This window comes from Microcaecilia unicolor, chromosome 6 (assembly GCF_901765095.1).
Source record: "Microcaecilia unicolor chromosome 6, aMicUni1.1, whole genome shotgun sequence".
Taxonomy (NCBI): domain Eukaryota; kingdom Metazoa; phylum Chordata; class Amphibia; order Gymnophiona; family Siphonopidae; genus Microcaecilia; species Microcaecilia unicolor.
Genome location: NC_044036.1, coordinates 67,855,339 through 67,883,051, shown reverse-complemented (window position 1 = coordinate 67,883,051; position 27,713 = coordinate 67,855,339). Strand labels below are relative to the sequence as shown.

Genomic DNA, 27,713 nt, shown 5'->3' with positions numbered 1-27,713 from the left:
GTACAGACAGACTATCACTAGGGATTGCTGGTGCCATTTTGAACCTGGCTCCTACTCGGACCCCACTAAGCACCAGGGATTTAACAAAGACCTTGGGGGACCCTCAAAAGGAGCCAGAGGGGCCACAGTGGGGATATCCAGGATAGAGGGCTCAGGTTGGGGTGTTTGTATTAGAGATCACCCATTATTTGGAGGGGAGAGAGCTTTGGCCACATCACAGGTGCTATAGCAGCCCAGGAACATAGGGCAATGGCTTTGTAGCCCAGCTTTTTCTGGGATTATTTTACTGGCTCTACATGGCTTGCAGTGTGCACTGAGGCCTCGATGCTCAAAAGCAAAGGTGGGCACTAAAGGCCATTAATGCCGGACTACAGCCCATCTTTGCCGGCGCTGGATGATCAGAGTTGGCGAGCATGTGAAACGAGCTCACAGGCTCTGACTGCTAATTGCCTGCAAATGCATACAAAAGAGGGTCTCCAGCATTCCTCCCTAATGCTCAGCGAGCAGCACGCCAAACAAGGGCGCTGCTCCTGTGGCAATCTCTACATCAGTTTGGAGCTGTCATTAGGTTCTGCCGAGCAGGGAAGGAATAGGGGAGACCAGCTGACACAGCCCTGGTGGTCCAATGGACTCCAGACCCCCATACATGTAAGGTCCTAGAGGTCCAGTAGAACCCCCAGACCCCTCACCCCTCCAAACACGTAATCCCCCACCAACCCACCCCCTAAACACAAGGGGGTCTGGAGGTCCAGTAGATTCCCCAGACCCCTCAAGCACATAGCCCCCCCCCCACTGAAAATATCCTGGGGGTCCAGTGTGACCCTCAACACGCCTGATGTGACCCCCCTGAAGACTAGCCCCTGGTGTTCTAGCATTGCGGTCCCCCCAACTCAACCCCTCCCCTCCTACCTGAAAGTTAGAAGAGGAGGGACTAACACTCCCTCCCTCCTCTGCAGGCACTACCTCAAAATGGTGGTGGCCTGCCCGGTACTTTGTGGGATGCACTGGGCAGGGCTTAACTACCATATGAGGGATGCACTGGGCAGGGTAGGGCACCACCATTTTGAGGAAGTGGCTGCAGAGGAGGGAGGGAATGCTAGTCCCTCCTCCTCCAACTTTAAGGTATGAGGGGAGGGGTTGGGTTGGTAGTACATTTAAAACAAATCGGAGAAAATATTTCTTTACAATGTGTAATTAAAGTCTGGAATTCATTGCCAGAGAATGTGGTAAAAGCAGTTAGCTTAGTGGAGTTTAAAAAAGGCTTGGATAACTTCCTAAAAGAAAAGTCCATAAGCCATTATTAAAATGGCCTTGAGGAAAATCCACTGCTTATTTCTAGGATAAGCAGCATAAAATGTATTGTACTGTTTTGGGATCTTGCCAGGTACTTGTAACCTGGATTGGTCACTGTTGGAAACAGGTTGCTGGGCTTGATGGACCTTCAGTCTGTCACAGTATGACAATGCTTATGTTCTTAGTAAAAGGGCTCCATAGGCACCTAAATTTAGGAGCCCAGCATCTTTTGCATATCAGCTTCGTTTAGTCGCCAGAAAAAAACTTCAGGATGCAAAACAATAGTAATCTCACCATTTTGCATCCTTTACTATTTCATCATTTTTAATCTTTTCCTTCTGCAACTCAGGGTTCATGTTTTGGGTACATCAATGAGATTAAGGATAGAGATAGAAGACTGCATTATTATTATTAGATTCTTGATAAACTGCCTTTCTCTAGTACAACCAAAACAGTTAACATATTACAAACAAGTATCTTTCTCTGTCTCTAGTAGGCTCACAATCTAAGTTTTGTATCTGTGGGTTAAGTGACTTGCCCAGGGGGTCACAAGGAGCCACAGAGGGAACTGAACCTGGTTCCTCTGGTTTTCAGCCCACTGCACTAACCATTAGGCTATTCCTCTACTGTAACATCACTGTCACCAAATTCATAACTGGAGTTAAGGAGGTGCAAAAGGGGCAATTGCCCTGGGCCCCCATGCTACAGGGGGCTCAAAGCCTGCCTCATGCTGAAGGCAGCACAGTTTGCTGGCAGCCAAATTTCTGGCCTGGGACCCAGCATGTGTAACACCAGCCCTGACCAAATCAGACAAAAAAAAAGATGGTTATTTAAAAACAATAAGCTCAAATTCAAGAACTGTATGCTTCTAGCATTAATACAAGACAAGAGAGGAAGACTAGCAATGCAATGGATCAATTAAACAGCAGCAGTCATGAATGTCCCTTTATTCATAATTAATCATCTGATTGAAGACCAAACATAGCTCAGGACATACCATCCATGGGGTCATCATGATTCGACATCAACTCAACGGCATGTTAATAATAACCGCATTAATACAAAGTAGGTACAGTTCATAATATTCGTATGTTTCAGTAAGCTCAAATAGTACAGTGTATGGTGTGGGTAGAATCCCTGAGTGTGAGGTGTTAGCACTGTGATAGCAGTAGCGTATCGTATAAAAAGCATTAAAGATAGGGAAACCATATAAGGACCAGGATGTACACTACTCTCTTTGTACATAATGTAAACAGGCGAATAATCAGTTTGAATACATTTTCTGAAGACAAATAGTCTAATTTTGGTCTTCCCTAGAAGAGGGAGATGTAAATACATTGCAATGTAGCTACAGCTGGACAGGCACACTGTATCCGCAATAAATCACTTTTCAAGAAAGTGTAAACTTTTTAAATAGCCCATTGGTAATCTGACAATATAACTTTGTTTCCAAAGGTTTCGATAAGGGGGGGGTGGGGGAAACCCTCTAGAAACAAAATATATTGTCAGGTTAGCAATGGATTGTTAGACTTTCTTGAAATGTGATTTATGCAGATACAGTGTTCCTACTTAGCAAGGAAGTATAGGCGTCTTCCTAATTTATGAAATAAGGGAGTACCTACAGTAATTAAAAAGTATCTATATTATGAAGAAAATTATTGGATATAAAAGGTAAAAGTTTCCCCTTTCTAAATAAAAATTTCCATTGGTGTCTAGTACCTGTCCATTGAAGATCAATGCTGGAAAAATAGGGTTCAGCTGTTTTGTAGCATGAAATAGCACTTTGAATGATTTCTGAAGTAGGAAGACAGCAGATATTCATAAGCGTCTTCACTGGGGTTATTTTACCATACTTGCGCTCCGGTTTACTAAGCAGCTCTAGTGGCTGTCCATGTGCTAGTGCCAACACAGCCCGTTGCCGTGTTGGAACTAGCGCATGGACAGCCGCTAGTGCTGCTTCATAAACAGACACTTTGGTGTCATCAGAACCAATAAAAATAGTTTTTCTTTCTAGTTTTGGTTACCTGAAGGATAATTTTGTAACAGGCTGCCTATGCACGAAGGTCATGTAGATTCCTATTTTATAAAGATACATAGGAAACCATGGAGCCACTTACTAAAGGGCATTAAGCACTTAACACGCAGTTAACACCCGCAAACAAGCCACTGTGTGACCGTGTTAACAGGTTTTGTGGGTAGTTTGCCTGTTTCCAGGCATTACCGAATTTTTCAGAATATTTCGGTCAGGGGTGTGGCATTGATAGAGAGTAGTTGTGGAAGCAACAGTCAGCTCACGTTACACTTACCACATGCTGACTAACACAGAGTTAACGCGGGACTACTTACCGTCAATTAAATAGGAGGTGCTAAGTGCTTCTGCATTAACTGGGAGCAGGTGCTGCACATTAATCTGAACACTAATGCATGACCTGCAATTTTAAAAAATAGGGGAAATGCCCCCTTTTCATGCTGTTAGTTTTCAACCACACATTTAAGATTTTGCATGATAGTACATTAAGCCCAAAACTTCATGCATTTTAGTAGAAGGGCCTCTATGGGTCCTGTTTACTAAGCCATGCTATAGGTGCGTTAGCATTTTTACAATGCGCTAACGCTAGAGACGCCCATAGGAACATATAGGTGTCTCTAGCATTTAGCGCGTGCTAATTTTAGCGTGCACTAAAAATGCTAGCGCACCTTAGTAAACAGGGCCCTATGTGTCTTTATAAAATACAAAGTGACAGAAAATTGCACCTAGATTGAGGCTGCAGATATTTATGGCTGCCTAGAGCTGGCATAAATGTTTATGTGTAAAATATGTGTGTACATGTGTATTTTATTAACACGCATAAATCGCAACTGTCCATGCTCTGCAAACATTCTGCCCATGAACACAAGGGCCATGTAAAAGTGTGCACTTCTTTGGCACAAGCATACTTTTACACATATACCCCTGGGCTAATTTTATAAAACCCCTATTATGTGCATAAAAAAAGCCTTGGAAAACAGCAAGACAACTGCAAACTCCAACGTGGAAAACAAAACAAGCAGACCAATGGAAATGGAAACAAATGTTTATTTGTAAAGCACAAACCCGAATGATGCCTGACACAGACCGTGTTTCGCCCACATAGGGGTTGCTTTTTCTTTGAAGAGCACTAGGTAGGTGCCTTCCTCCGGTGCAGGTGTCCCCACCTTTCTTGATGTTGAAGGCGAAGTTGGAAGGTTATTTCCAGAGAAAGTAATCTGAAGGAGATGAATGCAGTGTGAAAAGAGAGCCGAAGGAAGGCGCCTACCTAGTTCTCTTCAAGGAAGAGGCAGCCCCTGATGCAAGCCCTGTGTGGGCGAAACACGGCCTGTGTCAGGTATCATTTTGGTTTGTGCTTTACAAATAAACATTTGTTTCCATTTACATTGATCTGCTTGTTTTGTTTTCCACATAAAAAAAGCCTTTACACGTGAAAAATCCTTTATAAAATTACCCCTTTAAACCTTGGAGAAAACAGTGTTGCTTTAACATTGGAAAAATACCCCACATTTAATTTTTATAGTCTATTGTTGGGTGCATAAGGTCAAATGCCATATATCATTAAAGGTTCCTTGCCCACATTAGAGATAATCTTGTGTACACAGTGATGAACAGAGTAACCTCCTTGGAACTACCAGACTGGCAGAGTCAGAGTTTGCTGGTAAATAATCCTGATACACTGTTGCTTCAAATATTTGATCTGAATCAAGCTAAATAGTTGGGGGGGGGGGGGGGGGGGGAATTGGAAGTTTCAGATCCTAATGTCTATGATTTCTCTTGTCTTCAAACGTTCTTTTACAAAAGATGGAAGAGTGTCCACCAAATCTTCTTCCACAACAAGACAACTCAGTTTCAGAGACTGGCATGCTTCTAATTCAACAGGAAGTGATTCAAACTGGTTTCCAATAAGCTCTAGCTTCACAAGGTTCAACAGTTCACCCACATAAGGGGACAGGCTTGTCAGGCTGTTATTTCCCAGAAGTAAACACTGGAGCTTTTTGCATTGAAATAATCCATCTGGCAGCATCTTGACCTAGGAAGGAAGGAGGACATGGAAATTGAGGCATGTTAGCCTACAGAAAGCTGGACACTGATAAAATATTTTCCATTACTTAATGTATTTTTTCATAAGGTGTTTTTAATTATAAAACAAAGGAGAAAACAGACATACTTTGAGCAATAAGCTTCTACATTTAGAAGTAATTCCATCTACATTCAGGTTCTATCGATATTCTAGAACTGAGCTCTCTCATAAAGTAACTGCAAAATGCCACATCATCAAATCTGGAAAAGAAAAGGATCCCTAAAAGGAGCAGAGTTGTTTTTTATAACAGTAGTTAAGTTTAAACGTGTTATGTTTGTATCTTTTAGTTTACTTATATTAAAATTGTATTTACATCCACTAGGGATCCTTTTACTAAAGCTTAGTGTGCATTAACAGAATTAGCACATGCTAAGTGCTGCAAATCCTATTTTATAACTATGGGCCTTGTGGTACTTAGCACATGCTAATGTCTGTTAGCACGCACTAAGCTTTAGTAAAAGGTAAAAGGGCTCCTTACTCAGCAATCATGGTTTATATTTACTATTGAGATGTAAAGAATATCCACTTGACCTTTTGCTGAGTGAACCAAATGTCTGTTTTGTTTCTTATAACGTTTTACACTCAGATATATCCTATTTATGTATTTTTGCAGACTGTTGTATTTACTTTTAATAGGAGAGCTCACTAACAAGCATTGGCCCTTATTTTCTAAGATCCTCGAAGGTTCTACAGTTAGTTAGTGTGGATTAAATAGACACAATTTATTTTATCTTTCAATAATTTTTATTAACAACGTATCCAATACAAATGTGAAGATAACAGACATTTTCAGAGAAAGAGTATGTAACCACAATACCATAAATTCTTCCACATTTTTCCTCCAAATATGATTATCAACTTTTCATTTATATCCCACTTCCCCCTTCCCCACATGCTACATTCTGTTTGATTCAGATATTTTATCATTTCTAACATCTGCAGCGAGTCTCTATCAATGATACTTAAACTGCCCATCCTCTATGAACTACCCTGATTGCTGCTAAAACAGTGAGCAGACTTTGTCAGTGGTCCATTGTCTGTGATAGTCCCTCCCTCCCCCCTCCCTCTCCCCTACTCCTCCCTTCCCACCCTCTCCCTCTAAGGACTGGTTAAAGGTCCAATGTCACTTCTGTGATGTGTCCCAGTGTGTCACTGGTATCTTCTCTCTCCCCTTTAATCTGTGTATGATCCTCTTCCTGATATTGGGCTGAAGGGTGGTCCAATAACGCTCCCACACCCTGCAGAATGCGTTCCGTTCCTGCTGTGAGTGAGTTGCCTCAGTGAGCCCACAAAGTTCCAGGTGCAACTGTTCGGTCATCTTTGTTCTCCATAGCTCTTTTGTAGGCGCCTGAGTTTCTCTCCAGTAGAGTAGAATCACCTTTTTTCCTATTAACACTGTTCTTCTTAGAAAGCCTGTGCATCCCACAGGAATCGGTTTGGCAATAGCATATACGTCAAATAATACCAGCGGGGTTTCTCCCACTGTCCGCTTCCAATAATGATTTGTCTCTGTCAAAACCTGCTTCCAAAATGTTCTAATCTGTGTACATTGCCAGAACATATGGCCCAAGGTCGCCTTTTCTTCTCCGCATTTGGGACAATTCCCCGTTCCAAAACCTGCCTGTCGCGCTCTGGCTGGTGCGATGTAAGCCCGCGTGGCAAACTTGTATTGCTGTTCCCATTGCCTTATGAACACCGCCCTATGTAAAATGGATAGCAGGTAGCCTTGCAGCATATCAGCTGTAATCTCCACTTTAAGGTCCCTCTTCCAGTCTCGTGCCAGTTTGCGATAATCTATATCTTCTGTTGTGTCCAACAGGTGCCTATGGTGGAATCGCAGTGGCACCAAGTTTTCCGATCCTAGAGTGAGTGCTGTTGCTAGCGTTTCTTGCACGTCTTCTGCCAGATTCATTGCTCCCAATGATTGTACGTAGTGCTTCACCTGTGCATAAGCATAAAAATCTGATGCAGTCAAACCAAATTCTCTTTGTAATGCTGCCAGTGGCTTTACCTGCCCTTCTGCATCCAGCAATTGAAATAGGTACCGAATCCCCTTCATCTTCCATGATTTAAAGTGTTGCGCTGATGAACCATCTGGGAAATCAGGGTTAAGAGTCAATGGTAGAAAAGGAGTTGTCCCTGCCGCGAAGCCTTGTCTTCTGCACAGCCACCGCCACATTGCTCTTGCTGATCGCACAAAACAGTTCAAAGGTTGCTGCCCCACTGGTCTTGTTTTTAAGGTGTGCATTAGGCAGCTAAGATGCACTTCCGGATTCAATGATGCTTCCAGCTGGGTGTTTGTAAATTGTTGGCTTCCTACTAGCCAATCCCGCACATGTCTCATTGTGCAGGCAATTGTGAGGTACCTGATACTGAGTAATCCCATACCTCCATGTGTTTTAGGCTTACACAGTGCATTCAACGCTATTCTGGGGCGTTTACTATTCCACAGAAACTTTCTTAAGGTTTCATGTAGTATTTTCTCCTCCCTTCCCCGTAGATATAATGGCAGCATCTGGAATTTATACAACCATTTCGGTGCTATCATCATATTAAATAGCGCAATGCGCCCTGTCAGGGAAAGTGGACACGAGCCCCATATTCCTAGGAGGCGTTTAGTTTCCTCCAGCAGGGGTCGTACATTCCTTCTATACAATGTGGACAGATCTACCGGGATTTCCACCCCCAAATACGTAAGCTTCTCTTCCGCCCATTTAAAAGGAAAGGGGCCACTCCAACTGGTCTGAACTATGGGAGACATCGGCAGTGCCAAAGATTTCCCCAAATTTAATCTAAACCCTGATAGCTTTCCATATTCCCCTATCTTCTCAAGTAGCCGCTCCACCGATGTCTGCGGATCTTCTACTAATAACACTATGTCGTCTGCATAAGCTAGTAACTTCACCTCTCCTTTGCCCACCCTCATTCCCCGGATTCCAGGCTCTGCACGGATTTTACATAATAGGGGTTCCAATGATATCAAAAATAATAATGGGGATAGAGGACACCCCTGTCTTGTTCCCCGCCTTATGGGAAATTCTTGAGTTCTAACCCCATTAACCAGCAATTTGGCTCGTGGGTCCACATAAAGCATCTTAACCGCTTCTAGAAACCAGCCCCTTATTCCCACCCATTGGAGTGTCTCAAACATAAATGACCACATTACCCTATCAAATGCACGTTCCGCGTCCAAACTGATTACTAGGCTTGTTGCATTCCCCCCGGGTGCCGCTATCACTGCTGCCAGCAGCTTTCGGACATTAATCACCGAATGTCTACCACGGACGAATCCCACCTGTTCCTCTCCTACTAACGTTGGGAGTACTCTTGCTAGGCGTTCTGCTAATAGTCTTGACAAGATCTTTACATCCACATTAATTAATGAAATAGGCCTATAAGCAGCCGGGTCTGTGGTGTCTCTTCCTGGTTTGGGAATTAATGTAATTAGCGCTTCATTTGCGTATCTAGGGAGCCTTCCTGTTTCTACCGCCTCTTCAAACAAGCCTAGTAGGGGCCCCACTACTTGTTGTTTAAGCAATTTATAAAACTCACCCGAGAACCCATCAGGCCCGGGAGCTGAGTGCATTTTCAGGGCCTGTATGGCCTTCATTACTTCCTTTGCGTCTAATGGTGAGTTCAGTGACTCCATCTGGTCTCCCGTCAAATGTGGTATTTTCGACTGAGCTACATACTCCTGTATCTTTCCCCTTAGATCCTCCCTTGTCTGCTCCCCTGAATATACCTCCTCAAAATGGTCTCTAAATATCTTCGCGATTTCCTCCGGGCTTGTGGTGTATAAATTAGGGCCACTGCGTATGCTAGTCACCGCTAGCCGTCTGCGAGCTCCCTTTATCAGTCTAGCCATCATGCCTCCCGGGCGGTCCCCAAATCTATGGAGATGATATTTACGGGTCACTGTGGCTCTCATAAACCTCTCCTGTAGCAGGCTATTTAACTCTGTCCGTGCTGCAATTAAGGACTCGAACCCGTCCTGTGTAGGGTGGGCCGTGTACTGCCTTCTGGCCTGTTTTACCCTCCTTTCAGCCTGTACTACCCGCTGTGCTATTTGTCTATTCCTCTTTCCAATGTATGCCATCACCTCCCCCCGCATTACCGCCTTTGCAGTGGACCAAAAAAGACCAGCATTGTCTATGTGCTGTTCATTGTTCAGGTTATAGTCTGCCCATTTATCAGCCAGAAATGCGGCAAACTCAGGGGATGAGTATAGGTATGCTGGAAAACGCCAGCCTCCGGCCGCTCGGTAATATGGTTGGGCCTCTATTTCTATCCATATCATAGCATGGTCCGAAATTTCATCTGGGCCTATAGTCGCATTCAGAATCTGGGGGAGCAGCTGTTGTGAGACGAAAATATAATCTATGCGGGACTGGGTTCCGTGGGCCCGCGAGGTGTGTGTATAATCACGTTCTGTTTCATGAAGTAGCCTCCACGGGTCCACCACCCCCAGCCCCCCACAAAATGTCTCAAGCACACCCGGTCTCGATGTCTCCACTCTCGGCTGCCTGCCTGTCCTATCTAATTCTGGTTCCATAACCTGGTTCATATCCCCGGCTATAATTAGTGGATCCGAGCCATATTGCTGGCACTTTGCAAAGAGATCTGCAAAAAATCTCTTTTCTCCTGACTGGGGAGCATAAACTGCTACAAGTAGTCTCGTCTGTCCCTGCCAATTTAATTGCACCCCTACATAATGTCCTCCACTGTCCGCAAATAGGAATTTAGCTTTAATTGCTGCCGCCTTATGCACTAAGATCACCACCCCTCCTTTTCTCCCCGCCGCCGAAGAGCAAAACATCTCTCCCACCCAGTGCCTTTGTAATTTCTTGTGTTCTGTTTGAGATAACCTGGTTTCTTGTAGGCACGCAACTCCCACCTTATGTCGCTTTAAAGCACTTAAGATCTTTGCCCTTTTGACCGGGGATGTGATCCCCCCTACGTTCCAGGAGATCAGTCTAGTCCCCCCTCCTTGGAGATTAGCCATTTCCTCTGTGTGTACTGTAAAACTCCCGTTTACATTCTATTCCCTTCCTCAGGGGACCCAGCCTCCCCCCTTGGAATATCCCTCTCCATTTATACCTGTTCTTGATGTCCACCAATTTCCCCCTTCTCTCATTCCTCCTCCTCTTTATCGAAGCCCAGCTTTCCAGTGATATTTCTTGATTGTGACCTTTAACCTCCACCCCCCCTTCCCTCCCCTTTGCGCTTTTGGGTTTCCCCCCATCCCCCCTCTTCCCTTCCCCCCTCCCCTCTTTGTCTACTCCCATTATCTTTATGGGTGTTGGGGTTCCCCGTGTCCCCGGGCCCTAGCTCCCCCACCCTCTCCGCCCCAGCTCTACATTCATTATATAATTCTTTTATTACTCAGTATCGGTCCCCATTATCAAACCTTTTACACTGCAGGTCTCTCTTCCTTCTTGCGCCTCAGCCGTTTTTCTGCTCAGTATTTCCTTGCTGGTCTCTTGTCTCCAGTTCCGCTGCGAATCTCTGAGCTTCCTGAATATCCTCAAATTGCCTCCAACGGCCCTCATGTTTGATCTTTAATGTTGCTGGGTAAATCAGCATAAATACCTGTTGGTTTTCATGTAATTTCTGGCACAATGGGGTGAATTTTTTCCTTTTTTCCTGCAGTGCTGCTGAATAATCCTGAAATATACGTATCTGCTGTCCCTCATATTGCAGCGTATTTCTTTTTTGGCGAAACCCTCTTAAAATTTCTTCTTTATGCACATAATTGTGCACCTTTACAATCACTGTTCGTGGGGTCTGCCTGCCTTCTTGCCTCCGACCTATGCGGTGAGCCCTTTCCAGGCACAGTTTCCCTGCATGGTCCGATAACGCGAACTCTTCTGCTAACCATTTTTCTAGTAAATCGGGTAACAGTCGATCATTTACTGACTCTGGCAGCCCCACTATGCGAAGGTTCCCCCGCCGTGACCTGTTTTCTAGGTCCTCCACTTTTGCTGACAGCATTTCCAGTGTGGCGGCCATTTTCTTTTCTCTCTGCGTCGCGGGGCCTGCTGCGTCTTCTACGGCGGAGACTCTGCTTTCTAGTTCTCCTGTTCGTTTCATCGTGTCTGCTATGAGCGTTTCCAGGTTGGTCACTTTCATGTATAATTTATCTAGTTTCGGATCTAGTGCTGTGTCCATTGCTTCCACGATCTGTTGCAGTTGCTCCGTAGTAAATCGGGTTCCCCCGTTTGCAGGCCGCTCTTCTACTACCGCCGTTGGCGCCTTTACTTTTTCTTTTTCCTTTTTACTCCCTCGGCTCGCCATTGTTTGCGTTGGCGAACTTAAGTATCTGTCCATGAGGGGTTAAACTGTTCCTTTTATCGTCTTTTGGGGAAAGATGTGAGCTGAGGATCCAATTTTAAATCAGTTTAGAGAGCCAGGGCCCGGGAGATCGCGGGACCACGTCTTCCTCTCCTCAGAGCATCACGTGACCCCCCACAATTTATTTTAAAAAAAAAAATTTATAGGACTTCCGGTTGGGGGATGAAGTAAGGAGGCAGGAAGTCCGAGTGCTCTGGTTTTCCCGTAATTTATCAGCTAATCGTCGCCTAATTGGCTCCTGAAAGCAGCTGAATAGCTAATAGGAATTTGAACTGTACCTATTTCACTTGGCTCCAGTGGACATCGACTTTTTATGGCTGCCAGAAATACAAAAAAAGACCAAGACAAAAGCCAACTTGTCTTGTCTCCCAGCTCTGAGTAGGCAGCGGAGGTCAAAGCAGCAGTAGAAACAGTTGAAAAGTAGTTGCAAGTAATTGTAGACAAATTAGACATAATGGATCAATGGTTTACTATAATAACTAAAGAACTCCAAGAATTACAACAATGTGTTGGGGCTCTTGAGGACGAGAAGTACGTGAGAGATGTGGAAAACCCTCAGCTCGTAGTTAAGATCAAGCAGGTGAAAGAAAAACTTGATGTATTAGAAAATCGATCAAGAAGAAATAATTTGTGGTTTGTGGGGCTTCTCAAATTGATTCAAGACAAGGATCTAAGTTCCTTTTTGGAGAAATGGCTGACAGAATCACTGTGTCTTACAATACCGGCTAAAGTAGACTCACCAATAATAGGACCCATAATGATATCTGATCATGCGTGGGTGGAATTTGGGATACATTTGTCTGTGGGCCTAGGGAGAATTCCCCAATGGCAGTTTTCTACTAAGTGACCCCCAGTTCCTAGAATATATAGTTGATGAGTGGAGTCTCTATGAGGAAGACAATCAAGCCTATTATCAGGGACCCTATCCTTTACTGGGAGGCAGCGAAGGCCATCTTATGAGGAGATATCATAGCCTATTGGTTTCCAAAAAAAAAAAAAAAAGGCTCATAAAAGAGAGCTCTTAAAATTGGAGGGAAGGGTCTCTCATTTTCGAGCTCTATATGTACAATATTCTACTACTCGGAATAAGGAATTACTACTGGAGGCCCAACAAGCTTTAAAAAAATGTTATTCATCAAGCTACAAAAATGTCCCTTGAATATTATACATACTGTTTGTACAAACATGCAAACAAAAGTGGCAGAATGATGGTAAATTTAATAAGATGCTCTAGGGGGCCCACAAGGATTTTAGCTCTCAAAGATTCCACAGGGGCAATATGCCATTCAGACGAAAGTATTAGTCATCTGTTTCGTACCTTTTTTGATGACCTATATTCTGATGAGGCAGCTTCTCATTTGGACAGTGACATCTATTTATCTAATACTGATTTACCACAGGTGTCTCCCTCACCCCTGGAAAATCTGAACGAACAATTCCAGGTGAAAGAAGTCTCACTGGCAATATCTAAGAGTTCACTGAATAAAGCAGCCGGCCCAGATGGGTTAAGAGGTGAATTTTATAAAGTGCTTCATGAACACATCACACCCATACTCACAAAGGCCTTTAATGCTCATATAGAACAGGGTACATTACTTGATTCTCTCCACATAGCATAGATTATAGTTCTCCTGAAACTGGGGAGGATCCAAGACCGACCGGAATCCTACCTCCCCATTTCCCTTCTCAATTTTGAAGCGAAGCTATGCACCTCACGCCGGTGCTTCCAACCCTGGTAATGGACTTTCAAGTAGGATTTGTTAGGGGGAGGACCATTTTGAAAAATGTCTGGAAGATCTTGATGGCAGTGGATCGGGCAAAGACTAGAGGGATCCCTTCACTTCTCATTAGTTTTGACACAGAGAAAGCATTTGATAGGGTGGTGTGGGATTCTTTCAGGGTGTCCTGTGGGGATATAGGATACAGGGATGATTCGCATATGCAATTCAGACACTATACAATCAACCTCTGGCTCTAGGATGGGTTAACAATATCTTATTCGATTCCTTTGAGATTCAGAGAGGAACGAGGCACGATTGCCCTTTATCTCCGTGGTTATTTGTTCTCACCCTGGACCCTCTAATTCAAGAAATACAAATGATGTGGTAGCCATGTCAGTCCACTTTTAAAGGTAATAAATAGAAATAAACCATAGAAAAGAAAATAAGATGATACCTTTTTTATTGGACTATCAATACATTTTTTGATTACCTTTCACATTTTTTGATTACCTTTTGAAGGTAACCCTTGTTCTTCAGATCAGATCACAGAAACACAAAATAATCTGGAGATAACGGGATTACAATTGGGAGAGAGCTGTTTATGATTGCGGCATTTGCGGACGACTTGTTAGTCTATCTTCAAGATCCTCATCACTCTGTCCACTCTATTAGAAAGCTTTCAAGAATATGGTGATTTTTCTGGTTTTAGGTTAAACTTGGAAAAATCAGAGGCCTTAGTAAGTTCTGAGGACCTGAAGAGGTGGGGGGTGTCTTTCCCACTTCAATGGGCAGTGGGTTCCTTTCGTTATTTGGGACTGCGTATATCCACGGAGCCAGCTCAAATATATTGTTTGAACGTGAATAAATTGCTACGGAACAGTAATACACAGCTTTATGGCACCATCTGCCACTGTCCCTCATGGGAAGAATCCAACTTTACCGTGTAGTCGTATTTCCACGACGGCTATATGTGTTACAAACGTTACAGTCTCATTTCTTATGACAAGACATTAAAGTATTACAAAAGTTGGTCAGTGCATTTTGTTGGGTTGGCAAAAAACCCAAATTACACTGGCATTTTTTGCTAGGTGGGTGGAGGCACGGAGGTCAGGGTATGCCAGACATAAAACTTTACAACCAAACATGCTTGTTAAGACATTTGCCTAACTGGATACTTAAATTGCTGAAATACCATTGCAATGAAATTGGAATATTTTAAGCCATGGTGCCCTATTGCACTACTGCAAGCATTTTCTCCTCGGGTCAGGTTTAGCTTGTTGTTAGGCCCCTTGTGGTATGTGTGGAGGCAGCAGCTTCTGAACTGGGGACAAAATCTGAATAGTAGCCTATTACTCTCATTGACGGGGAATGTGCAATTTCCACCTGGTCTTGATAATGTGGAATTTCAGCGGTGGCGAGGTTTGAGTCTAGAACTTCTGGAACACTTCTTTAGAGAAGATGGAAATCTATTTGTCTTTTAGGAGCCGAGACAGCGATTTTCATTCACTTTGAGATATCATTTTGCCTATCTGCAACTGGTTAGCTTTATTCATAGTTTACTGACAACTGGTTAGCTTTATTCATAGTTTACTGGCAACAAGTTTGCAATTGACTTTCTGATCACAAATTCAAGAATTTTTGCATGGGGATGCAACTGGACAAACATCGGTCTCCTGGTTTTATAAACTCTTATGGCAACACTCACCTAAATTGAGTTACACCTCATTTTAGGATGCTTGATCCAAGCAGTTAGGTAGACCATTGCGAATGGAGATCCGGGAATACTTGTTTTCCTCTATCCCACAATCGGTACATCAAGCCGACTTAAAGGAATGTCAGTATAGGGTGATCCATCGGGCCTATTTCTCACAACGGCAAGCTTTTCATGCAGGTTGTTTGGAGTCACCCATTTGTCCAAAATGTGGGGAATGGAAAAATCAACTCCTTCATGGTCTTTGGAATTGTGCAAAGATAAAAGCCTTTTGGAAGGCACTTCTAGCTTACCTCCAATGAATCCTGGGACATGTCTTAATTTTGACTTTTGAAGGTGTGTTGTTTCATACAGCTGCGCTTGCAGGGTCTCTGGAGAGAAGGGAAGTCTGTTTCTTGGGAAGACATTTATACTGTGACAAAAATGTATCCTCAGTCACTGGCTGCAGGAACCCCCACCAGCATTTTAGAACTGGCGAAATAGGCTACATACTTTAATGACCTGGGAGGCCTGGACAGCTCGTTCTCACCCGAAAAGGAAGAAAAATGTTCTTACTGGGAACCCTATTTGGCATCCATTCTACCAATGGCTTGTAGCCAGGTGCTTAATAAATTCAGCCAATTTTAAGTTTCTTCATAGCTCTTCATAGTTATATGAATGAGGATGGGGGGAGTGTTTTAGGATGGGTTTTGGGTGAGATGAGTTAGTGATATGGATTTGAGACTATCAGAACCCAAGAATCAGATCACAGTTTATATGATAAGGTCAAATAAAGGGTATTTTGTTTGGGGTGGGGGGGTAAAGATACTAACGTGTTAAGCTTATATTTTGCAAACTGAAATATAATTCACAAAAATCAATGTATGCCTTTGATATTTTACACTGTTTTTGTGTGCAAAATGTCAATAAACATAACTTTAATAATAATTAAAAAAAACATTTATAGCCCACACATCCACAGTTCCAAGCAGGGTACAATAAAATCTACTGCTTTCCTTGCGCTCAGAAGCTTCCTAAAGAAAGTTTAAATGGGGGTTAAAAACCCTCTTGTTCTCGCGGACCTTTTATGGATTTGTGGCACATGCTCCCTGGGTGGCCAGCTATTTTGTGTATATGGGAGGAGGCTCTCCACAGTTGGGTGAAATATTGCGTGACTGTATCTTGTTGTTTATGATTCTTGAGACAAGTTGAAAATGCTCCTTATGATTGTTCTATTGCTTTCCTTTATTTTGGTTGTAGTTCTTTTCTGGCTTTTAAAGTTTTTTATTGTACAGTGCTTTGATTTACCCTATAAAAAAAGGTGCTTTTAACAAATAAAAATAAACAAACATACATAAAAGAAATAAAACAGATAAACAAAACCAATGCAATCTTACTACTACTACTACTTAACATTTCTAGAGCGCTACTATTGTTACGCAGCGCTGTACAAATTGACAATAAGGACAGTCCCTGCTCGGAAGAGCTTACAATCTAAAGGACGAAATGTCAAGTTGGGGTAGATAAGTTTTCTGAGAAGAGGTGTAGTGATTAGGTGCCGAAGGCGACATTGAAGAGGTGGGCTTTGAGCATTGATTTGAAGATGGGTAGGGAGGGGGCACGGCGTATGGGCTCAGGGAGTTTGTTCCAGGCATGGGGTGAGGCGAGACAGAAGGGACGGAGCCTGGAGTTTGAGGTGGTGGAGAAGGGTACTGAAAGGAGGGATTTGTCTTGAAAGCGGAGGTTACGGGTAGGGACGTAAGGGGAGATGAGGGTAGAGAGGTACAGAGGGGCCGCAGATCGAGTGCATTTGAAGGTGAGTAAGAGAAGCTTGAACTGTATGCGGTATCTGATTGGGAGCCAGTGACGTGACTTAAGGAGAGGGGTGATATGAGTATATCGGTTAAGGCGGAAGATAAGACGAGCGGCAGAGTTCTGGATGGACTGAAGGGGGAGTAGATGGCTACGTGGGAGGCCGGTCAGGAGTAGGTTGCAGTAGTCAAGGCGAGAGGTAATGAGAGAGTGGATGAGAGTTCGGGTGGTGTGCTCGGAGAGGAAGGGGCGAATTTTGCTGATGTTATAGAGGAAGAAGCGACAGGTCTTGGCTATCTGCTGGATGTGCGCAGAAAAGGAGAGGGAGGAGTCGAAGATAACACCGAGGTTGCGGGCAGATGAGACGAGGACGATGAGGGTGTTCTCAACTGAGATAGAGAGTGAAGGGAGAGGGGAAGTGGGTTTGGGTGGGAAGACAATAAGTTCAGTCTTAGACATATTCAGTTTCAGGTGGCGGTTGGACATCCAGGCAGCAATGTCGGATAAGCAGGCCGAGACTTTGGCCTGGGTATCCGCGTTGATTTCTGGTGTGGAGAGATAAAGCTGGGTGTCGTCGGCATAAAGATGATAGTGGAAACCATGAGAAGAAATCAGGGAGCCTAAGGAAGAGGTGTAGATTGAAAAAAGAAGGGGCCCAAGGACAGATCCCTGAGGAACTCCAACAGAGAGCGGGATAGGGGAGGAGGACGAACCATGAGAGTGTACTCTGAAGGTATGATGGGAGAGATAAGAGGAGAACCAGGAGAGGACAGAGCCCCGGAACCCAAGGGAGGACAGTGTGTCAAGAAGTAGGTTGTGATTGACAGTGTCAAAACCGGCGGAGAGGTCGAGGAGGATGAGGATGGAGTAGTGACCCCGCAGCCTTTTACACATTATACTGGCAACAAACATATGACACTACTTCACGCTTAGGGCCCGATGCACAAAAGTACCTGTTAAAAACTGCGTGCGTTTAGATCCTCTGTAGAACTTACCGATTTTGAAATAGCAAGAGATGCTCAAAGGAAAGTGCATGCAAATGAGCTGTACGGACTTTTAGCGTGCAGCTCGGTAGGGAAAGAACCAGGGCATATGCATAGCAGTCAATCGGTAAGTATGGCTTCTATGCACATACCCTAAACAACTTGGATGGCTCCATGGTACACACACAAAAAACTTTTGTGAAGGGAGAGGAATTTTCAAAAAAAAAAAACAAGTCACAACCCCCCCCTACCTGCTCAACCTTGGAAGCTATTCCCTGTACGAAAGCAGTGTACTGAGGTTTCTTCCCTCTTTCCCTTCATACCACCTCAGGGCTGCAATTGGAGCAGGAGGGGAAGGGAATCCCGCCCACACAACTCAGCAGGAACCCAACAAGAAGTTTGGGTCCATCCTGATGATGCTGGAGGAGGTGTCCTTATTTGGGCATGAGAATAACATCAGTGGGAAGACCAGTCAGGAGGAGTCTACTGTTGGCTTAACCAATCAGGGAGGCGGCTTTAACATCACTGCCTACATAGGGGCTGTCCCAGACCCAGAAACCAATCAGGACTGGCAAGGGGCAGAGCCTAGCCCTGATGTTCCTTTCATAACAGCAGGGTGTGAAGAAACAGTGTGTTTTAAGCGTGTAAAATATACTGGATATTTTCCTGCATTATGTTTTGAAGTGTATTTCTCATGTTTGGCCAGCAGATGGTGAATGTTTATGCTTAAAGCTATTACATAGGACTGACTTTTCTTTCTTTATTTGGCACACAGAAGTGTCTGTAGTGATGTAACCAGTTTTTATTTGAAACTTGACTGTTCTGGGCTCTGACTGGTCTGAAGTTTTGAAAATTACCCAGCAGATTCTGGCTGTTGCTTCAGTCTTAGCCAGGAAGAAAGAGAGGCAGATCTCTTTGCTGAGGCTTGGTGAATTATTTATTTATTTATGTCGGTATTTATATCCCACACTTTCCCACTTTATGTTACCAGGTACTGTTTAGACAGTATATAGATGTTTAGTTAGTGTTATAATTGGTCCATATTTCAGTTACCTGTTATTGTTTGCCCAATTGCATATTTTTGTCCACTGTTCCAAGTTAATAAACACAATTGTTTTGTTTGTTCTGCCTGTCTGGACTGATAAAAAATCCTGGTGGTTTGTATGTTGGGTCTGTGAGTGCTTTCTGGGAACTGTGGGACCACTGGGAGTGTGGCTCCAGTAACCTAGAAATCACTGGGAATAATTTGACAGTGGAAGACTCACTCAGAGGTGATTGTGACCTAGTCGATGGGAGGAGGGTGCTAGTGTATAGCACGAGCGGCACGTGCAGGCAGACCTGAGCTGTGCTGGGGATAGACTCTCTAAGTGGCTGCGGGGTAACCTGGCAGCGCTATAGAAATGCTAAGTAGTAGTAGTAGTAGTAGTAGTAACCCCAGGTGGGTGGCTGGGTATTTCATGACAGACCTTTGTCCTTCTTTTTTGGTGGCAGCATAGTGGGATTGTCAGGCTCAGTGTGTGGAGTAAGGGTCCACCATTCACTGAGTGGTTCAGAGTTTGTTTTATCGGTAACCTCCAGACACAGAGCACAGTGACCAAGTGCAGCAGTAATAGGGTCCCTTCCTGTTCAGAGTTTTTTTGATAGTGTTAGGAAATTAGTAGCATGCTGATGGCAACTGGCAGCAGCCCTCAGACACTGGATTTGCCTGTCCTATCACAACAGCAACCAGATGACCTCAGCGGGGAGAAGATGCAGGACCAGCCTGCGCAGAGTTCTCCTATGGAGAGAGCGTACCCCTCGTGTGCAAAGGCCCGTGAGTTGGCAGAGCCAGATGCCACACCAGCTGCAATCCAGCAGGTCTACAAGCTAGAGGGACAACAGCTAGACCAGCTGCGTCGTGAAGAGAATGAATTGCAGCTGGGATGAGAGGAACGGGAAGAGTGACAGCGGCAAGAAGAACAGGAAGAGCGATAGCCTCTAGACCAGTTGCAGCGAGTGGTGAGAGGAATGGGAAGAGAAACAGCGGCATGAGGAGCATGAATTCCAGCCGCAGAAAATAAAGCTGGAGATGGAAATGGCTCATATCCAAAGCTCTAATCCAACCCCTGCGCCAAGGCCCGAGGCAAGATCCAGAGCCCGGATTGGGCCCAATTTGTTTTTGCAGTTTGATGATCCTAGAGGAGACATAGATGGGTATCTGTCATTGAAAAAAATTGCCGCCTCAATGAGATTCCTCAGAAAGACTGGGTGCGATATCTGGGAGGAAAGCTCACTGGTACAGCACTTGAGGCATTCCAAGGACTGTCCATGGAGACAAGCTCCCAGTTTGAGGAGGTGTGCAAAGCTTTGTTGAACTGTTATGCCATTACCCCTGAGACATACAGACTAAAGTTCTGGACTTCGGAAAAGGAAGCGGATGACACTCACAGCGAGTTTGTGATTCAGCTAAGATACCAGCATGACTCGCTAAATAACGTGCACACTAAACTGGTTAGAACCAGTCAAAAATCAGATATTCCTAGCATGGTAAGCTTTGTGCATTGGCCCCTCAGAGTAACTGCAGAACCTCAGCATTAAGTGTTGGGGGGTGCCCCGTGGGACCATTAGATCATGAAGGAGCAAGAGGGGCGCTCAGGTAGGACAAGGCCATTGCAGAGAAACTGAATGAATTCTTTGCTTCCATCTTAACTGAAGATGATGTAAGAGATCTGCTTATACCGGAAATGGTTTTCAAGGGTAATGATGCGGAGGAACTGAAAGAAATCTTGGTGAACCTGGAAGATGTACTGAGCCAAATTAACAAATTAAAGAGTAGTAAATCACCTGGACCAGATGACACACATCCAAGGGTAGTCAAAGAACTCAAGCATGAAACTGCTGATCTGCTGTTATTAATATGTAGGCAGTACACAGCGAAGGTGACACAACAGAAGATGTCAATACAAAACATCCAAAGGACTCAGTTCACATCAGGAGTTTTATTTTAAAAAAACTGTAAATGGACTCAACATGAATCGTGTTTCGGCCAAAAAGGCCTGCGTCAGGAGTCCATGTAGTATAGAAGTGTAAACTCCTCTGCACTCTATGATGTCTGAAAACTAACCACCTAGGTATCAAGACAGGTATCAAGACTGGAGCGCTCCCTGATAAAAGTAGCAACAGATGCACTGAGTCCTTAGGACGTTTTGAGTTGACATCATCTGTTGTGTCACCTTCACTGAGTGCTGCCTGCTTGCTTGACCTATGCAAGGGTCTTTTGTTCTTCCATTAGTAATATGAAACCTGTTGTTAAAATCATCCCTAGTATCTGAAAACTGGAGGGTGGCCAATGTGATGCCGATTTTTAAAAAGGGTTCTAGGGGTGATCCAGGAAATTACAGACCAGTAAGCCTGACATTGGTGCTGGGCAAAATCTGGAAATTATTATAAAGAATAAAATTAAGGAACACATAGTCAAACATGGTTTGATGGGACAGAGTCAGTCAGCATGGGTTCAGCCAAGGGAAGTCTTGCCTCACAAATTTGCTTCATTTCTTTGAAGGCGTGAATAAACATGTGGATACAGGTGAGACAGTTGATGTAGTGTATCTAGATTTTTGGAAAGCTTTTCACAAAGTTCCTCATCAGAGACTCCTAAGAATATTAAAGAGTCAAGGGACAGGAGGCAAGGTTCTGGTGTGGATTAGGAATTGGTTATTGGACTGAAAACATACGGTAGGTTTAAATGGTTATTTCTCTCAATGGACAAGGGTGAACAGTGGAGTGCTGCAGGGAACTGTGTTGGGATTGGTGCTATTTAACATATTTATAAACGATATGGAAATCGGAACGAGCGAGGTGATTAAATTTGCAAATGATACAAAACTATTCAAGGTTGTTAAAACACATGTGGATTGTGAAAAATTGCAGGAAGACCTTAGGAAATTGGAAGACGGGAAATCCAAATTGCAGATGAAATTTAATGTAATGCAAGGTGATCCGCATTGGAAAGAATAATCTGAATCATAGTTACCTGACTAGGGTCCACCTCAGGAGTCAGCAATCAGGAAAAAGATCTGGGCGTCACTGTAGATAATACGCCACAATCATCTGCTCAGTATGCGGCGGTGGCAAAAAAAAGCAAACAGGATACTAGGAATTATTAGGAAAGGGATGGTGAATAAGACTGAAAATACTATAATGCCTTTGTATCACTCCATGGTATTTCGTTCAGTTGTGGTCGCCATATCTCAAAAAGATATAGCGGAATTAGAAAAGGTTCAAAGAAGAGCGACCAAGATGATAAAGAGGATGGAACTCCTCTCATATGAGGAAAGGCTAAAGATGTTGGAGCTCTTCAGCTTGGAAAAGAGATGGATGAGGAGAGATGTGATTGAGGTCTACAAAAATCCTGAGTGGTGTAGAACGAGTAGAAGTAAATCGATTTCTTTTTAATTCCAGAAGTACAAAGACTAGGGAACACTCGAGGAGGTTACATGGAAATACTTTTAAAACAAATAGGAGGAAATATTTTTTCACTCAAATAATAGTTAAGCTCTGGAACTCATTGCTGGAGGATGTGATAACAGCGGTTAGTGTATCTGGATTTTAAAAAGGTTTGGACAAATTCCTGGAGGAAAAGTCCATAGTCTGCTATTGAGACAGATATGGGGAAGCAACTGCTTGCCCCAGGATTGGTAGCATGGAATGTTGCTGCTAACTGGGTTTCTGCCAGGTACTTGTGACCTGGCTTGGTCACTGTTTGGAAACACGATACTCGGCTAGATGGACCATTGGTCTGACCCAGTATGGCTACTCTTATGTTCTAACTTTTTCTAGGAGAGCTACCATGCAGTTAGTGCAGAGTAAAGTTTGCTACCACCCAGGGGCAGACTGACCATTGGGACAACAGGGCAGCACCTGAGGGCCCGGAGCAGTAGGGGGCCCATTCTCCGCTAGCTTTCATCTAGTTTAATCATTTTGATAGGTAGTTAGGGGCCATGACCTTTAATGCCCAGGTGCCCATACCACTGCCAGTCTGCCCCTGCTACCACCTGTTAACTGCAAGGCAGATAATACATGATGTAGCTAGGTATACCCCTTGAGATAGTGTTAAACCACTCTGTATAGATACAGATAGATCTAGATCTATAAAAGACAATTCCATAACCTGATGCCTAATGTTAGGTGCCAAATATGCATATGGGGCCAAATTCCATACGCAGCGCCTACAAAAAAAATTGGTGCCGAAAATTTAACGAGCTTAGCGCGATTCTATAACGGGTATGTATCCTTTATAGAATTGCACTTACTGCATAACTGTGCCTAACTGTAGGTGTCTGCAATTAGACCTGCTATGAGCAGGCCTAGTTGTAGGTGCCTACAGTTAGGTGTGATTCTACATGCACGTGCATAAAGTTTAGAAATGCCTCCAGAACGCCCCTACCCATGCCCCCAAACTGTTACGCATTTTAGGATTTACATGCAGATTATAGAATATGATATGCATGTAAATCCTAATTAGGGCCAATTAGTGCTGATAATTGGTTATCACCAATTATCAGCACTGGCTTGGCTTGTTGTTCAATTAAGTTTTGAGCATTAAGTGTACGCCCAATTTAATGCACATAACTCTAGGCGCCATATATAGAATTTGGCAGATAAGTTCTAGTATTCTATAACCTATGTGTGTCATTGGCATTAATGCATGTTAAGTGCTAGGAGATAATCTATAAAGTATGCATCAATATCCATTAGTGAATAAATGCAAGTGGGGCGTACACTTGGGCAGGTCATGGGCATGTCACCAAGCAACGCACACAACTTATAGAATGCTATCAGTTGTGCGAACTGCATGTAGCACTTAGTAACTTATTTAAGTGTTGACCTGCCAAAAGTGGGCATGCCTTAGTTTTGGTATGCCCATGTGCCTTTATACTAGTATTCTACAAATGGCTTTAGACATGTACTGAATCTGTTAGCTAAGCGTCTACCATTGTGGTGCGCCTACTTCGCAGTGCCAGTTTGTAGATGTACTATCATACTATTTAAAAGGACTCTAAGCCATGACATCATAACCTTACATCATTAAAGTAAAAATACAAACTAAAGAATTATTACTTACATTGTTTTTTGTCACAGCAAAGTACTGCAGATTTTTCAAATACTGGATCTCGTTAGGGATAAAGGTCAGATTGTTACAGCTGAGGTCCAAGTAGCGCAATTTTGTGCATAAGAAGAGCTGCACTGGCACAGTTTCAATACTATTGTAGTTTAAATAGAGTTGTTCTAGGCTACATAACACGCCAATCTGTAGTGGAATATAGACAATAGTGTTGTACCACAACTTTAAGCAAGTGAGTTTCTTCAGGTGCTGAAAGCTAATTATCTCCTCAACAGTTTTCAGGTTATTCCCTTTGAAGTTTATTTCTTGTAGCTCCCATAAGCAGAAAAGAGAGTGGGGAATGCGCTCCAAATCACAGTTGATCAGTTCCAGACTTTGGAGGTTCACCATCTTTTTCAAACAGACTAGTATCATCAGTCTGTTCCCTTCATTGTTGATGGACAACTTCTGTAATGAAGGCAACTTGTCAGTGACTACTTGAGGGATCCGTGGAAGGCGACTTTTTAAATAAAGCGCCCTGAGATTTTTTAGCTCCTGAAGGCCCTGAATGTACAGAGATCCGTCTTTATCTAGCAAGCAACATCCTGATAAATGCAACTCCTTCAGATTTTTTAAATGAAAAATCCAACAGGGAATCTGCTCAGCTGCAGAATATTTTAAACGAAGTACCTGCAGGTTTTCTGCTAGGAAGCTCAGCGCCTGTAGATCCATAATTAATGACGAATGGTAAATGCAGAGCTCCTTGAGGTTCACTAGTTGGGCAACTCCTGGGGTCAGTTTTGCCTCCGGAATAAGCTCTAGACTTAGAACTTCTATTTCACTTAGCTCAAAGATGTTGTCTGGAAGTCCACTTAACACAGACAGTGAGAGCTCTACCTTGTTGCAGGAATTTCTTGTCAGTTTATTTTTCAGCCTTTCTACAGTCCATTCATCGTTGAGCGTCATTTGTTTTAGCTTATTTTCACTCACTTCTGAAAGGAATATTGAGAATCGTTTCGAGTAAAGAGGATCATACTGATCTGCTAAATGAAGGATGAATGCAAAATCATTCTTGACGTCAGGAATATCGCTGTAATTACTTTTTTCTCGGACTGTCTCAAAAGAATACTGCTTCAGAGAACTGCTCAGCATCCACCATAAGCTATAGAAACAAGTGAATCCATAAAATATCAATAAAACAACATAAACAGAAGCCAGCACTTGAAAAATTGCTGCCAGGGAATAAACACACTGGTATCTGTTGTATCCTGTGAAGGCTTGAATATTAACAAAACACTCTGTTTGAAAGTTTATGTGTGTTAAAAAGTAAGAGACATAAGCAATAATTATTAGCAATACAATTACTTTCACAACAATTTGTTTCATATACAATCTGTATATGATGTCATTTTCCTCAACATGCATTCTGAATCTCTTCACTTTTTCAAACAAAGCTTTTGCTTGCTCATCTTCTTTCTTGTCCAAAATATTTGAACTACTGTTGTCTATTTCTGTTGATTCCACTGCAGGCTGCAGTAACTGCCAGTCAATATCTCCATTTTCAGTTGATCTGGATGACATGGTCAATAGTTTGGATCTCCTACAGGGCAGTGTTTTCACAGTCTGTTCAGTCACAGTTTCTGAGAGTGCCCTTGTAGTCCACGGAGAATCAAAGCATTTATAAAGAATGGCTACAAAGTGCTCTAGCTTTGAGCTTGTGCTGGGATAGTGAAGCCAAAAATTACTACAAACTGCAAAAATTAAAGTATGCAGAAGCACTAAGTAGGGAAAAAATTTTGCAAACCAGTGAAGTTGTTTTTCATAGCATACTGCATCAATATAAGAATACTGTTGACGATCAAGGTCATTTTGAATTCCAGTAGCATGAATTATTTTTTCAGTTGAGTTAGATGGTATACTGTGGTTGGTTTTACCCAGATCCAGCGGCGTTATACATTTATTGCTTTCTATTAGCTTGCAAGGAAGACATAATAGTCTGCTCTGAGTAAGCTGGAAAGCACCCGCCAGGAGCGCAATCATCAGCATCAACAAAGTGATATAGTACCGGAAGACATCCCACCATGGTTTTAGTATATTATAAGAAGTCTGTGAATCCACCAAATCTTTAACTTCATTTACCGTAATCATGGCTTTCACTTGCAGAACTGTGGAACCTGAAATTAAAATAATAATAATAATAATAATAATAATAATAAGCAAAACAACCTTTATAACGCTTAAAAAATGTATAGTAATGGCTTAACACTTATTTGATGTGCATGCAATTTCTGATCATGTGCCATATTTCTGAGGGGAAATGGAATCAAAGGCTGCTTCTGTACAAAATGTTTGCGTAATTAAGAATAGATTTTTTGGAGAACCGTTGTCACAACCACTGGAGGAAACAAAGCTGCTCATGCTCGTTTGTGAATGACTGATTTGGATGTACTCTTTTTCAAGGTTGCTAAACTGGCTTAAATATGATGAAATTTGAGGCCATAAAGTGTTGGCATGGTTAATATTAATCCACATATCCATAATCTCGCTGCTCCCTGTGCCTGGAATAGACTCCCTGAGCCAGTACGTCAGGCTCAGTCTCTGGCTGTCTTCAAGTCTAGGCTTAAAGCCCACCTCTTTGCTACTGCTTTCCACTCCTAACCATGACTCTCTTACTCAACACCCTCACTTATCACCCCTACCACTGCAATTTCCCCACCCCTAGCTGTCTGTTCGTCTGTCCAATTTAGATTGTAAGCTCTGTTGAGCAGGGACTGTCTTTTCATGTTAATTTGTACAGCGCTGCGTAAGTCTAGTAGCGCTATAGAAATGTTTAATAGTAGTAGTAGTAATATTAATCCACAAGGAATGTGTCTACGTATGTTTGTATACTTCCGAACAATGGCTTGTAAAGTAAGATTAAGGAAAACATAATTAAGAAGAGAAAGGAAAACTGATTTTACTTCAATAGCTGAAGAAAGATTCCATGGAGAAATAAGTTGGGGTTGGGTGGTTGAAGTCCAAGTGCAGGGTGGATGCACAGAGTAGGGAGGGAGGGAGAGGAGTAGAGAAGTGGCTTCATAAAGTTATGTCTCTTATCTGCCCACCCATGAAAAGGAATACTACAGCCAAAAAGATGTAGTCTACACTTGAACTGAGGGATGGTCTTAAGAAGGGACAACTTTTCCTGAGTCCCGAGGACAAAACATATTTTATTTATTGAGGGGGACACTTGATACACCACACAAAAAGTGCCACTAGGCAGTTTACAACATAAAACAAATGAAAAGAAAGTAGAAATTAGGAGTAGGGAGAGATTGTCATCGAAAGGATCTTTGGAAAAGCCAGGTTTTGAGGTGCATCTTGAATGTCTTATAAGAACTTCTATACAGATGTGAGCCGGCAGAGAGTTCCAAAGTTGGAGGCCAAGATAGCCAAAAGCTGCAGAATGAGTGGTATCTAGCCAAATCTGTGATGGCGGAGGAACAGCCAGCAGTGAGGCATGAGCAGAGGGGAGTAGGCATCCAGGGGTGCAATCAGTGAAGACATATATGCCAGTGCAGAAGGAAGGCAAATTTCTTGCTTCCAGAGAAGCTTTTAAAATAAAACTTGGCTAAAAGAGGAACTGGGGGCAAGTGAAAATAACCTTTCACTCCCACTTTCAATTACATT

The 27,713-nt window shown here is 43.2% G+C and overlaps 1 protein-coding gene across 3 annotated transcripts in view; it reads right to left on the bottom strand.

Annotated features, from left to right (window-relative positions):
- Nucleotides 1-3,965: 3,965 nt before the first annotated feature.
- LRRC8B (leucine rich repeat containing 8 VRAC subunit B) overlaps nt 3,966-27,713 on the bottom strand; it is a 52,308-nt gene continuing 28,560 nt past the window's right edge. For all 3 annotated transcript variants that reach the window (XM_030206109.1, XM_030206108.1, XM_030206107.1), the window contains exons 3-4: nt 24,066-26,218; nt 3,966-5,354 (exon numbers count right to left, since the gene is read on the bottom strand). In XM_030206109.1, the coding sequence (XP_030061969.1) occupies nt 5,073-5,354; nt 24,066-26,192 (2,409 nt within the window). In that variant the 5' untranslated portion in view covers nt 26,193-26,218 and the 3' untranslated portion in view covers nt 3,966-5,072. The remainder of the gene's footprint in view (nt 5,355-24,065; nt 26,219-27,713) is intronic.